This window comes from Bubalus kerabau, chromosome 1, assembly GCF_029407905.1.
Source record: "Bubalus kerabau isolate K-KA32 ecotype Philippines breed swamp buffalo chromosome 1, PCC_UOA_SB_1v2, whole genome shotgun sequence".
NCBI lineage: Eukaryota > Metazoa > Chordata > Mammalia > Artiodactyla > Bovidae > Bubalus > Bubalus kerabau.
Window position 1 is genome coordinate 218,647,299 of NC_073624.1, and position 15,030 is coordinate 218,662,328.

A 15,030-nucleotide genomic window follows, 5' to 3' on the forward strand; every position below is an offset into this window, starting at 1 on the left:
GAGTGTAAGGTATGTTCATAAAGGAAGGTGTCCACAGACTCATTCACATTAAGAGCATGTTAACTTTTAAGAATGAAAACAAAAGAGGTTTATTGACTTTTTCATTTTACATACAGATTTTGCCCAAGATTCTATACAAAGGGTAGACTCTGGCTTCATTTATCCTTCCCTTCATGTTGTACATCTGCTCTTTGTCCTTCCTGACCTCATGATAACAATGATTTTCAGTGAAATAGGGCTCTTGGTTCTCTTCTGTCAAACTAAATCTAAATAGGTAAAAGTAGGAAAACTGGCCTCTTTGGAGAAGGGAAGTATCAGTGTGAAATGATGTTTAATAATCAAGGAAAGGTATGAGAGAGGAAAGAAAGTGAGGAAAAATAGATAGCAGTGAGAAGGAAATCAAGGAACAGGATAAGACATAGAGATATATATGAATGTGTATAGAAAAATTAAGCTTAATTATAGCTCTGAAAGGTAATTAAAATAAACAGTGTTTTAACTATATGGTCTCAAATGTATAAGATATGTAGGAGAGAGAAACTTGTTCTTGGAGGGCCAGCTGAAATTGTAGGGTAACATTACCTGCTGATAAAGTAATATCTTTGAAACTCTATGTTCTTAGAAAGACAGGTGCTATATTTGTTCAGATTGTTATTAGAGCAGAGGCTGGAAACCTCAAAAATTGAATTCTCCACCTACTGTATTGAAAGTAAGATAGCAAAGGGCAAATGGTTATACATCATTCCTATGCTAACATAACAAAATAGTACATTCAACTTATTGGCCTACTTTTTTATGTATATGTCAGATAGATCTGAGTAGATTTTCATATTATCTATAGTTTTTGACTTGTAAGTTGCCTTTCTCTTTCCTGTATTACTTCTAGAATTGAAAATTTGAGATAAGGTATCAGATCGTAGGATATTCTAAGAAATCTCCAAATAAAATTTACCAAAGTCACTGGGAAAAACTATGTTTTATTTTTAAATTGCTGTGTATAGTAAATCTGAAATAGCTTATTTATTCAACTCCATACAAGAGGATTAAAAGTGCCAATAAGTCTCTCTGTTTCTGTTTTTTAAGGAACAATCATGAAATACAGCTTAGCCAAAAATATTCAGTACTGACTGATCTCTTCTTTAGGTCCCTACAGTGTTCAAGGTCACAGGGTCAAAGTGTACCAGCCAGAGGGAGAAGAAAGTTGGCTCTGTGGTGTTGTAAGCCATCAAGACTCCATCACCCGTCTTATGGAGGTGTCTGTAACTGAGGTGAGGCTCTGTGTTATTTTGTCTGAGGTCCATCCATCCCCTTACCAAGGGTGGTATGGAGAAAGGGAGCACTTCATTACATGTGAGAAGAGCTGGGTTCCATCTCTGGCTTTATCACTTTTGATTCTATCACCTTGAGAAAGGCTGTTCTACTTTTTCAACCTCAGTGTTCTCATCTGTAAATTAGAGGTAATTGGGTAACCACCCTTGGCCTCACAGTATATGTTTTGGGAACTGAGATGATGTATTCAAAAGTGCTTTGAAATCTATAGAACAGTATACAGATGTGAAGTACTGTTATCTTATTTTGTCATATTCATAATGTTTATTATTTTAAAATCTAATCAATTAGCATTTGCTTCTATAATACTTATGCCACTCTCCCCTACATGCTGATAAAATGAATTGTTTTCTAAGGAAATAAGTAGAAAAAACATAGCATCTATAACTACCTGGAGAATTATCTATCAAAAACAAGAGTATTTTGAGGCAAACACATATGTATTTATAACACCTTTGAAATGGTTTCAGAATTGCCCTCTGCAGTCACATGTAATATGAGCATAATGATTTTAGTCATTTCTTTATTTAATTTATTAAATTATTCAATCTTCATTTACAAATTTCAAGTGATACACATATATATAAAATAGTTAGTGAAACCCATCCCTTCTCATAGGCAAATATTACTCCTGACAATGGTAACCACCATTAACAGTTTGGTGTATATTCCATATGCTTCCAAATACCTCCTCTGTGTGTGTGTATATGATATTTTTATACTGTCTATTTAGGTAAGAACTGTATAAATCATACTATACTAACATATGGGATCATATGATACACATAGTTCTTTATGTCTTTAACTTAATTTTAAATTAGCATCATTCTCTATAAATATATATAGAAATCTACTTCATCCTTTAAAATCAGATGCATACTATCCACTGAATTGATGTAGTATAACTAATTTAATTTAAAATTGATGGACATTTAAAAATCATTTCCAGTATTTTACTAATACAAATAATGCTTCAGTGAATATCCTTGAGCATATATCATTATATATTTTTCACATTATTTATGTACTGAAATAAATTCCCAAGTGTGTAATTGCGAGGTCAAAGGATGTATACATTAAATCTGACAGTATCTGTCAAATTGGCCCCTGCCAAAACCTTTAGTTTTTTTCTGAAGGTTTCTTTTTTCTTTTAAATTTTATTCTTTATTTATATTTAGTTCGGCTCTTCTGGGTCTTCGTTGCTGCAGGGTCTGTGGGCTACTCTCTAATTGCAGTATGCAGGCTTCTCATTGTGGTGGCTTCTCTTGTTGCAGAGCTCTGGCGCTGACACTGGCAGGGCTTCAATAATTTAAGCACGTGGGCTCAGTAGTTGTGTCTCCTGGGCTCTAGAGCACAGGCTCAGCAGTTGTAGCTCACAGACTTAGTTACCACAGCATATAGGATCTTCCTGGACCAGGGATCAAACCCGTGTCTCCTGCATTGGCAGGTGGATTCTTCACCACTGAGCCACCAGGGAAGTTCATTTTTTTTGTTTGTTTTTTTAATTACAGAATAGGAAGGTTTTAGAGATGCATAATTTGAAATTAGTAACTCTAAAAGAGACACTTGGGCATTGAACTCAATTTTTTCATTCATTCATTTAACAAATATTTGAGTGCTTACCATATGCTAGACCTTGTTTCAAATGTTGTTATTCCGGCAGTGAATTAAATAATAGAGATCCCTATTCATGGAGCTTTTATTCTAGCAGGGAAGTAGAAACAAATAGAGATAATTGCATAGATTACATAAGAAAAAATACATAATTATGTCTTTGGTGGGCAGGCATTAAATCTTTCTCCTCCTTTTTTCTTATTTCTATCTCCCTCCTTCTATAGAGTGGTGAGATCAAGTCCGTAGATCCCAGACTGATCCATGTGATGCTCGTGGATAATTCGGCGCCTCAGAGCGAGGTACAGTAATGGAGTGAGTCTCTGAGCAGACTCATGAGCTTGCATTATCTTGTTACATAGACTTCATTATGTGTGTGTTATCCATGTTAATAGCTTTGGGTTTCAAGCTCTGACCACTGTACATTTCTTGCTCTCACCACAGTCTTGTCTAGTTGAGGGAGGGTAATCTCGAGAAAGAGACCTAGTCTGAGCAAACCCTTTTCATCATGGCTATGTTGCCTAACTGTTTTAAAATGGCCTACTTTTTTCTTACATTTTTTTTAGGACAGGTATATTTAAAAGATACAATAGACAAAGCTGTAATAAGTAGTAGTAATATTCATGACCTACCCAGTAATAAGAAATGGAGAAGAAACTACATCCTTTTTTTCTTTCCATTAGGTGGTAGTGAGCTCCAAGGAAATATGAAATTTTCTATCCCAAGAAGAGTTCAAACTAAACTAGTGCCTAGTTCAGTGCTCAGCACACAGTGGATTACTCCATTGTTTCTGTGAATCAGACCAACTCTTGGTTCATTCAGAATTATCATAATCCATCAAAAGACACATTATAAATCAGTGCCTGAACCAATTAAGGAATCCCGTATGAATTTCCTTCAGTAGGACATTGACTTGGACGGCCATCTGTCCATATATTCTTCATAGTTTTCTTAGCACCTGTGTTTGTATTGCTCTCTTGGCTGCTCATGCTGGGTATACAATTCTTCCTCTTCTTTATCCAGTCATTTTGGCTTGATAAAACAAGATTAGGGTAGGAAAAGAAGAATCAGGGTAAAATTTAATAGTTCTTTACTACATATTATATTATTACAAATAGGATAAGTCTCTTGACTGTGTTTACATGACTGAAAAACACTTGTTACTTTGATGCTGTGTTGGGTCCCTTTTTTATTTCCTTCCTCATTTCATTTGTTCTTTAAGCACCTATTATATGCTAGGTACATTTAGATTGTGCCAGGTATAGCTAGAGAGTACTGGTCTCAGTGTCCTAATCTACTCACATGTGAGTAGCTCACCATAAGTAGGACATACATATACATTGTTGCTCAGGGAAATTGCTGTGAGCCAGGCTCTGTAAGTTGGCTGAATGAGTTAAAGGTGAGATCTTTGGTTTTCAGCAACAGACGTTGATTCTTCTTTTTTCAGCTTTGCCATGGTGTGACTATCTTCTTAGCTAGCAAAATACAATTATTGACAGATCTGCCAAGTTTTACAGGAACGCTTCTTAGAGATCCATGGTCACCTCATTTCCTTGGAAAGAGTGAGCAAGAAAGGAGAGATTTCAGTGATCGTACTTAAATACTTCACAGCACTGAAAACTGAGTGATGATAGAGGTTGAAGAAGGGGTAAAAAGATTTTTAAATGATCAAATGAAAATAATTCTTAACAAACAAAAACAGTTCTTAAATGAAAGATTTAGAAACTTAGATTAATATTACCAAAAGTATGGGAGAAACAAATCTTGAGCTTTGGTTAAGGTTTTCAGAAGGAAATTAAGGGGGAAAAAAGGAAGGCAGGAAAAAAAAAGAGAAAACTGGCAAGAAGAAATGAAAAATTTGAAAAAAATTCAGTTATAAGAGCTATAATAATGATTGATTACACAAAGATACAGATCTGCACAAAGAATCTATATGTATTCAAGGGCAGTGAGAGTCGATTAATCAAGCTGGTAAATAATAACAGCCAAATAACTATGTCACTAGCTTATTGCCACCCCAGCACATTATCTAAATGAAACTATCTGAAAGTTAGCTAAATGCAGCTAAAAAGAAATAATAGGATATCAGTCTAAGAATGTTCCAGGTGTAAGTTGCCTAAGAGAGTGTTAACTGTGTCCCAAGCCCCTGTCCTCTTGTCCTTCTCAGGGAAAGAGTTTTCACTCAGAGATAGGAATTTCCCCCTTTTAATTCTGTGTCTTTTAAGGTTACTGACCTTTCAAATAAGGCTGAATAAGATTTCCTGAGATAGGATGAAATTACTAAAAGAGCTAAGAGATTTGAGTTTTTGGTTGTGGTACCCTGACTTTTTAGTTTTCCCCCCTGTTTGTATCTAATGCTTTGAAATAAGATCTGGAAATTATTTGTGTTCTTTATAGTGTCCATAAGAGCAACTCAAACCTGTCTCTGTTGGGCTCACTTTTCCTCTGGTCACAGACTCATAAATGTTCCTTTTCCTATTGTTAAGTTGTCACCAGTTTTTAGTGACTTCTGGATAGAGGAGATTTTATATTTCAATACTTGCCAGTTTCTATCAAACAAGGAGATAAATATAAAATAAAGCAGATTTTTTTTTTCCACCAAGGGGCAAATAAGTTCCCAGATTAGCTTTATCAGTCCATTTTATAAAAGATATTCCACAAATTTTTAAAATCCTGAAAAAAGCCCATTTAAGAAAGGAGTACATTTCATTTAAGGGAGGTTTTGTGAAGTGAGTTAACCTCTAGTAACTGTTATCTTGAATATGTGTGTGTAAATTGAATCACAGGAAGATTGGAGCTTTTTAACAAAGGGTATGTCTTAGAGCTGGCATTGGAATTTGGCAATCTGTCCCAGCTTTGATTGTCTGCTTCTAGAGATGGGAAAGAGCTAATGGTTTATGGTTTTCACAGGATGGAAAGTCCCTTGTAATAAATCTTTTTTGAATTTTGTTTTGTAGGGGGGTACGTTAAAAGCAGTAAAATCTTCCAAAGGAAAGAAGAAGAGAGAGAGCATAGAGGGGAAAGATGGCCGGAGGAGGAAAAGTGCTTCGGACTCTGGGTGTGACCCTGCATCAAAGAAATTGAAAGGAGACAGGGGTGAAGTAGACAGTAATGGGAGCGATGGAGGCGAGGCAAGCCGAGGGCCCTGGAAAGGAGGGAATGCCAGTGGAGAGCCAGGGCTGGATCAGAGAACCAAGCAGCCACCGACTACATTTGTCCCCCAGATTAACCGCAACATTCGCTTTGCCACTTACACCAAAGAAAACGGCAGGACTCTGGTGGTGCAGGATGAGCCTGTGGGTGGGGACACACCTCTACCTTTCACTCCGTATTCTGCAGCCACAGGTCAGACACCTTTGGCCCCAGAGGTGGGTGGAGCCGAAAATAAAGAGGCAGGAAAAACACTGGAACAAGTTGGCCAGTGTATGGTGGCTTCAGCAGCTGTGGTCACTACCGCCAGCTCCACCCCAACCACGGTGAGGATCTCAGACACTGGCCTTGCAACAGGGACTGGGCCGGAAAAACAGAAAGGCAGCTGGTCGCAGGCCCCAGGAGAGGTGAGTTGTTTCAGGGGCAGATTTGCAAGATGTGGGTTCACACTTTCACCCTCCTTTGTTCTTAACACATTAAAAAGCATCTCAGATGCCATAGGGAAGGAGTATTTCTGAGATGTGTTTAAATTGTATTCTGTGGCTAGTCCTTTACTGCTTGTTGGACAAATGTGTATATTCTTAAGACTTTCTCAGCTCTTAAAAGTCACCTAACAGTTGGGCTAATCAAAACTTGATTAACAATCCAGTTTAATGTGTCGTTAAAATAGATCTAATGGGGAATCTTTTAAACTCAGCTATCTATTTAGTTCGTGTAGTGGTTTAGCCTCCACCAGGCCTTTGAGAAGCAAGGTTAATGAATTATAGTGTTGGAAACAGTGAACACTATAATTAGGGCTATGTGAAAGCTACTATTACCAACCCATTTTCAGTTCATCATTTTCTATATTTTCCTTTGAGCCTGGGCCACTTTGATATGACCATAGAAGGTTTTTTTCCCCCCCTCTTAACTTAATCTTTTAAGCCTTACCTGGAAATTTTGATGGAATTAATTGTGGTAGTATCCAGCTTGCTAGGTTCTTTATCTGATATGCATATATTGTTGCTGAAATGCAACTTTTGTTAAATAAAGTTACCATCAAGTTGGCTCCCCAGTCAAATTTGAAACAGTATCAAAATCAGTTCTTATAGTCTTGGCTCTTATTTTGGTCACCAAAGTATGATTAATGATGCTGGTCATATTTTCTTTTCAAATTGGCTATTAATTCAAACTGGAATATGAAATACAAATAAAATACTAAATGACTTTTATAAATTATGTATAAGAAACTACTGTGTGCTAAGTACTGTATATTATAAACAGAGAATTGAAATCCTATTTGAAGGAGCTCACATCCTAAAATGGAATTGTTTTATAACAGTGTCATATAAAACATGGCATATACATTTCATCTGATTTCTTCCCCTTCATAGAAGATCCAGTTTGTTAATCTCTAGTGTGCAGGGATGGGGAGGGAAGTGAAGTGCCAAGGCAGAAGAAGAGAAGGCCTGTAAATGCAAAGTTTACACTCTTCATGATTTGTTCTCTGTTAGTTTACCAGCATTCCCAAGAAAACTAGGTGGGGATCTTATGTGGATTTCTCCTCTGTTTAAGTCATCATATTGCCCAAATTGATTAAAATTAAATCCATGTCAAAGGCAGAATAGATGTAAATGGGGATTACAAAACAGAGCAAGTGTTACATGCTTCACGAAGAGATCCACTGAATACTGTTGTTCTTGGAGTAGCAAAGCTGAATAGATGAAGTGTGGATTCAGAGGGCATTTTCCAAACAGGTCTGAGAAATTTCTGTGATTGTATCAGTAACTTTACTAGTGGGTTAGCCTAGGTATTCTCTTGGGATATGATTTAAAAGTACAGAAATGGATATTTCCATCATGAACCAGGGACACACACCCCCAGGAAACTTCCTGCTCTGAAAATTGTGTTGAAATCAGTTTGTCATCACTTTCTTACAAGAAAAGGATTTGAAATTTAATCAGTTGTAGGAAAATGAAAGAGCATCCAATTATTTTTCATTCATGTGTGTATTTTTTTATATAATTTTATTTATTATTTAATATTTTTGGCTGTGCGGGTCTTCATTGCTGCCTTGTCTTTTCCTCTAGTTGCAGTGCAAGGGCTTCTTACTGTGGTGACTTCTCTGGTTGCAGAGTATGGGTTCTAGGTGCTCATACTTCAGTAGTTGAGGCACATGGGCTCAGCAGTTTCTGCTTCTGGGGTCTAGAGCACAGGCTCAGTTGTTGTGATGCACAGGCTTAGTTGCTCCACGGCCATGTGGGATCCTCCTGGATTAGAGATGGAAGCCATGTCTCCTGCACTGGCAGGAGGATTCTTTACCACTCAGCCACCAGGGAAGTCCATGTGTGTGTTTATTTTTAGAGGGTAACTTTAGTAGTGAAACCTGAGATCCTTATGCTCATTCCTTGCAGTCATGCAGGTGTCAAGGGACCTGGCCAGATCCAGCCAGTGAAACAACAGCATAGCATCAGTGCTGTATCTGTCTATTCTCTTCTTTTTATTTGGAGGAATTTTAAGTCAGTGGTTTTTGGTTAATGGGAAGGAAAATAAAAAAGGAGAATGAACTAAGTTATTGAAATGCCCTGAAGTGGTCTCTGTAGCAGATGTCACCTGGAGGCAAGCCATAGAAGGCCTGCCTGGTTCTCATGCCTCTTGGCCACCCTCAAAGAAAGTCCTAATGTAGACTCCTCTTACATAGTTAAAAAGATCCACTGTTAAAGAGATCCATAGTTAAAGAGATCCTCCACCCCACTTTTTTTTAACAACACCCTTTCATTTATCTGATATACATTACATTTCTAAAAATTAAGTTAACACATAAAATTTACCATTTACACAATTTGAAGTGTACAGTATCATGGCATTTATATATTCACAGTGTTATGCAACCATCACTACTACATAAAGAAATTTTCTTCTTCCCCAAGAGAAACTCCATATCTATTAAGCAGTCATGAAATAATTTTTATTTCTAATACTTTAAAGTGACTATAAGTATTATGTAAGAACTTATACCTACCTATGGATATTTCTCTGTATTATCCACATATATGAGTATGTGATATAGTATATGAAAGTGATTCTAACCCCTCTTTATGTACACATCCTTCTTTATCCAAATGCAGAAGTTAGCATTTTTAAGGTATAAAAAAAAGAATTTTTTTTTCATTCTCCAGTTTGTTATGCTGAGTGCTTTTGTTGGTGGGTGTTATCAGTATCTACAGTTTTCCACTTTGGAGACACTTGTTAAATCATCATAACAGAAGTGTTCAGTAACTGGTATGCCTCTTTAATTTAGCACCTTTAGATCTAACTTTAAGAGAAAGAGATAATTCAGCTTTTATGTTGATTCGGGTCCATCTTAGCGATTTTCAGACAAAGATACTTTTCCTTAATGTACAATGAGCTTTTCATAGGGCTGAAGTCACTTTTGTAAGAGTGGGCAATTTGCAATGACTTAACCAAAACTTTAACCATAGCCCCTAAGGTCTTTGAGGTAAATTAATATTACAGGGTCACTAGTAATATTTCACTCTATTTCAGACTAAAAGCTCATTTACATTCGGGAACCCTTTTCTTCAGTTCCCTGACAGAGTCTTCATTTCTAAATAGATAACTTAGAAGCCTACACAGCCTCCTGGTGCTTTGACAGTCAGTTGGCTAACAACCAAGGGTATCATTTCATCCTGCCATCTCTGTCTCACCTTGCTAAAGACCCCTCTGTGTTGTCTGTGGCAGTTTTCTTTCCTGGTAAAGTAACAAGTTATAAGTGCAGTTTTCCTGGAATTGTAGAGGAGAAAAATTGATTGACCCATAAGAAATGTTGGCCTAGGTCCAAGAAGGTATCAAAAGATTGTCAAGGAAGCCAGCATCACTAACTCTGGCTATCTTCTTTTCAGAATTCAAGGAATTCTGTCCTGGCCTCTTCTGGATTTGGAGCATCACTCCCGGGTTCATCACAAGCTTTGACTTTTGGAAGTGGAAGGAGCCAGTCCAATGGGGTTCTTGCCACAGAGAACAAACCTTTGGGCTTCTCTTTTGGCTGTAGCCCAGCACCAGAGTCTCAGAAAGACTCTGATCTCTCCAAAAACTTGTTTTTTCAATGCATGTCCCAAACTTTACCCACCAGTAACTACTTCACTACCGTTTCAGAGAATTTGGCTGATGATTCCTCCAGTCGAGACTCATTTAAACAAAGCCTTGAGAGCCTCTGTAAAGGAAGATCCACTCTTGGAGCAGACACTAAATCAGGCTCTAAGGCTGGCAGCTCTGTGGATCGGAAAGTGCCTGCAGAGTCCATGCCCACCCTCACGCCAGCCTTCCCACGGAGCCTCCTAAATGCCCGCACCCCAGACAGTCATGAAAATCTATTTTTACAGCCCCCTAAACTGTCCCGAGAAGAGCCTTCTAACCCTTTCTTGGCATTTGTGGAGAAAGTTGAACATAGCCCTTTCAGCAGCTTTGCATCTCAGGCATCAGGTAGCTCTTCCTCTGCTACCACTGTCACCTCCAAGGCAGCACCCAGCTGGCCCGAGTCTCACTCCTCTACAGATTCAGCATCTTTAGCAAAGAAGAAAACCCTCTTCATCACAACTGACTCCTCCAAACTGGTGTCTGGTGTTCTGGGCTCAGCTCTTACCACTGGGGGGCCAAGCCTCTCTGCCATGGGGAATGGCCGCTCCAGTTCACCCACCAGCGGCCTCACCCAGCCCATTGAGATGCCTACTCTCTCCTCCAGCCCCACAGAGGAGAGGCCAACTGTGGGGCCTGGGCAGCAGGACAATCCTCTCCTTAAAACCTTTAGTAACGTCTTTGGCAGGCACTCAGGCAGCTTTCTGTCCTCCCCAGCAGATTTTTCACAGGAGAACAAAGCTCCTTTTGAAGCTGTGAAAAGGTTCTCACTGGATGAGCGAAGCTTGGCTTGCAGACAGGACTCAGACTCCAGTACCAATAGTGACCTGTCAGATTTAAGCGACTCTGAGGAGCAGCTCCAAGCCAAGACCGGTCTAAAGGGGATTCCGGAACACCTGATGGGGAAGCTGGGCCCCAATGGGGAACGCAGTGCTGAGCTGTTGCTGGGAAAAGGCAAAGGGAAGCAGGCCCCCAAGGGCCGGCCTCGGACTGCTCCCTTGAAAGGTGATCCTGCTGAGATTATCCATGGGCCTGGCTCTGGCACTTGCCTCAAATGCTTGCTGTGCTCTTGGGCAGCAGAGGCCCTCTTTTTGATGGAAAAGTCCTATACTCTCATAGAATTACATAGTCCAAAGGGTGCAGTAGGGATCCCTCATCAACTCATCTGGTTCAAGGCAGGGTTGATCTAAACCAGCACTGTAAGAGAGATATCTGTCCTGTTAATGATAATCCCACAAAGTCTTGATAGTCTGTTAATTTTGGTCAGGAACTCTTTCCTCCCTTAGTGTATTTCTCCTGCCATTGGTCCTTCCCCTTTAATGAATTTAGGGGAGTTACTCAGTACTAGTCTTTATTCTCACATAGCAGCCTTTAGTAGAGTTGATGAAGCAAGAGAACCGCTCCTCAGTTTGCTCCTCTCTGTCACATATTTATGATTTTAAATGTCTTTCAAAAGCCGTTAACTCCTGTGGAGTGAGGTTATGGTCTGAAATTGTGTAAAGACAAGTGTCTAAGAAAATGGCAAGTCACCATTCTCATTAGGATTTGGTTTCCCATAGAAGCCCCAAGAGTTCTTGATTAGTAGAACAGTCATATCCTGAGGGGCTGGTGGCAAGAAGCTACCTTCTGCCTTCTTGAGTTTTCCTCACCCATACTCAGAGTTGTTTCATTGTCATGGGGTACTTCCCACAAATTCTCCATGGTTTTTATTTCCCAGTTGAATCCTCTTTGTTCCCTCTGCTCCTTTTCTGCCAAGGATGGACCTGATGGGCTCATGCCCATCCAGTGCAAGGAGGAGTGACTCAGGTCAGGACAATGTCTGTCCTCAGGAGGATTATGTTTTTGCATTTCTTTTAAACCTTTCATGACCAACCATTTCTCACTCTGCCTTCTCACAGTGGGCCAGTCAGTGCTGAAAGATGTGAGCAAAGTAAAGAAGCTGAAGCAGTCTGGAGAGCCCTTCCTGCAGGATGGGTCTTGCATCAATGTAGCCCCTCACCTGCACAAGTGTCGTGAGTGCCGCCTGGAGCGGTATCGGAAGTTTAAGGAGCAGGAGCAAGATGATTCCACTGTGGCCTGCCGCTTCTTTCACTTCCGGAGGTACCCAAACTCCTCTCTTCATCTCCTTCCCAGTTTCCTTAGTGATTCATAACTTCCACTCTTTCTCTGAATCAGTAAACATATTTCAGCATCTTTTTCTTGTTTTCCTAAACTCCCTTGCTCTCAGAGTCTGTGCTAAGGTTCTGCCATCCCATTAGTTATTTAGGTTGTGAAATGATACACGACTTCGTCCTTAAGAGAATTTAAATTTAACAGTCTCACCTGCTGCCCCCTGAACTGTGTTCTTATTCCTAACTTGAATTCCATTTGAAACCAGTGATGTGAGCAGAAGGATGCCATTTTGTATTATAGATTTGCTTAACCAGTTACTCCTGTTTAGTGCTAGAGTAATTTAAGTCCCCTAAGAAAGAAGGGGAAGTAAGATTAGGAGATAATGTGAACCTTCTTTAAAATAGGGATAACTGTTGAAAATCCTTGAAATGTCCCTTGCTTTTACCAAACAATAGCTATTTACTCACTTTGCTTCTGCTTGATAAACTTAGAAGAGGAATTTCTTCTAATAAATCATTCAAGAGTCCTTAGTTTTTTAAATAAAGAAATCCAAGTGGTTTATCCATGTGGCATGGATTCGCTTATTCAGCAAATGTGTATTGAAAATTTAATATGTGCCAGCCATTGTTGTGGGCATTGCAGATTAAACAGTACACAAAACCCTCGAATTCCAGCCCTCCAGAGGCTTGTAAGGGATGCAGATAATAAATAAGAAAAACAAGTTTAACTATGAGGAAGATAAGGGAAAGAGGATTGATATTTGGAGAGGCTAGAGAGGCTACAATATAAATAGGATGACTTGATGGGAGACTTCCTTAGCAGTCCAGTGTTTAGGACTCTGCACTTCCCCTGCAGGGGGCACAGGTTCAATCCCTGGTTGGGGAACTAAGATCCCACGTGTGGTGACGCCATGGGGTCCTAAAGAGTTGGGCATGACTTAGCAACTGACCAACAACAATGAATGGGATTATTCTAACTATTTTGGGAAATTCAGTTCAGTTCAGTCACTCAGTCGTGACCCCATGGACTACAGCATGCCAGGCTTTCCTGTCCATCACCAACTCCCAGAGCTTGCTCAAATTCATGTCCATTGAGTCTATGATGCCATCCAACCGTCTCATCCTCTGTCATCCTGGGAAAGGGCAAGGATTTCCAGGAGTTAGGCCACTGCCCTCTTTTTGGTCTTTGATGGTTGGCCTCAGAACTGTGATGGCACAATTGGGTGTGGCAATTTACTTTGCTGATGTGTTATGATGAGTGTATGCTATGCTATGCTATGCTAAGTCGCTTCAGTCGCGTCCGACTCTGTGCGACCCCATAGACGGCAGCACACCAGGCTTCCCCGTCCCTGGGATTCTCCAGGCAAGAACACTGGAGTGGGTTGCCATTTCCTTCTCCAATGCATGAAAGTGAAAAGTGAAAGTGAGGTCGCTCAGTCATGTCCGACCCTCAGCGACCCCATGGACTGCAGCCTTCCAGGCTCCTCCATCCATGGGATTTTCCAGGCAAGAGTACTGGAGTGGGGGCAAGAATACTGGAGTGGGGCTCAAAGGTCTAGTGGAAGTCACTCTGACATCTTGGACCTGTTTGTTCTAATCAGTTTATGTCGTGTCCTTGGGCTACGTCATTCTTTTAAAGTCTGTGCCCTCCCTCTTCCCTCCTGTTTCAGGATGAGGAAGTGAAGTGAAGTGAGGTCACTCAGTTGTGTCCGACTCTTTGCGATCCCATGGACTGTAGGCTACCAGGCTCCTCTGTCCATGGAATTCTCCAGGCAAGAATACTGGAGTGGGTTGCCATTTCCTTTTCCAGGGGATCTTCCCGACCTAGGGATCGAACCCAGGTCTCCTGCATTGCAGGCAGAATCTTTACCGTCTGAGCTACCAGGGAAATCAGGATGAGGAAGAACTAGTAAAGGAGACTGAGAAGAAACAGCCAGTGAGGTATTCTGGAAGACAACTGAAGAATGTGTTTCTAGGAAGGAATAATGAACTCTGGCAAATGCTGGTGATTGGGTGTGGTCAATTAAGGACAAAAAATGACCTTTGGATTTAACAGGAGGGAATGACCTTGTCAAAAACAGTTTTGGGACTTCCCTTACAGTCCAGTGGAAGACTCATGCTTCTACTGCAGGGGATGTGGGTTCCATCCCTGGTCAGGAAGTCAAGACGTCATATGCCACACAGCACAGCCAAAATAAAGTTTTGGTAGATTGATAAGAGAACTTCTGAATGTTGTGGTTTAAGAGAAGATAAAAGAGAAAGAAACTGGTAACTATCAGTATAGACAAATCTCTTAAGAAACTTTGCTCTTACGAACAGATAAATGAAGGAGGATGTGGGATCAAGGGGACTGAGATAGCATATTCAAATACTGACAAGAGTGATTCAGTAGAGAGGAAAATCCCCGATTCAATGCACATAACTTTGAGCAAACTCCAGGAAGACAGTGAAGGACAGGGAAGCCTGGCATGCTGCAGTCCATTAGGTCACAAAGAGTGGGACACGCCTGAGCAACTGAACAATGACAAAAAGAGAGGAAAATAGATGTAGAACAGAGAATTAGTGAAGGGATGCCTATGCAAGAGGATAAGGTGTAGAGCAAAGGTGGAGAGAGTGGTATTCACTGGGAGCTAGTTCATCCATAGTAGCAGAAGACGAGATGGAGTACTTGGGGGCAGGTATAGCAATGTGTGATAGTATGGTGGGAGCGTGTGGG

At 40.2% G+C, this 15,030-nt stretch overlaps 1 protein-coding gene across 2 annotated transcripts in view; it reads left to right on the forward strand.

Annotated features, from left to right (window-relative positions):
* The window catches only part of KDM3B (lysine demethylase 3B), a 57,229-nt gene that overhangs the window by 17,387 nt on the left and 24,812 nt on the right, over positions 1–15,030 (forward strand). Inside the window, exons 5-9 of one of the 2 annotated variants that reach the window (XM_055554872.1) lie at positions 1,144–1,268; positions 3,168–3,242; positions 5,898–6,497; positions 9,972–11,208; positions 12,102–12,303. In XM_055554872.1, coding sequence (XP_055410847.1) covers positions 1,144–1,268; positions 3,168–3,242; positions 5,898–6,497; positions 9,972–11,208; positions 12,102–12,303 — 2,239 coding nt within the window. The remainder of the gene's footprint in view (positions 1–1,143; positions 1,269–3,167; positions 3,243–5,897; positions 6,498–9,971; positions 11,209–12,101; positions 12,304–15,030) is intronic. The other variant, XM_055554874.1, reaches the window with a different exon arrangement.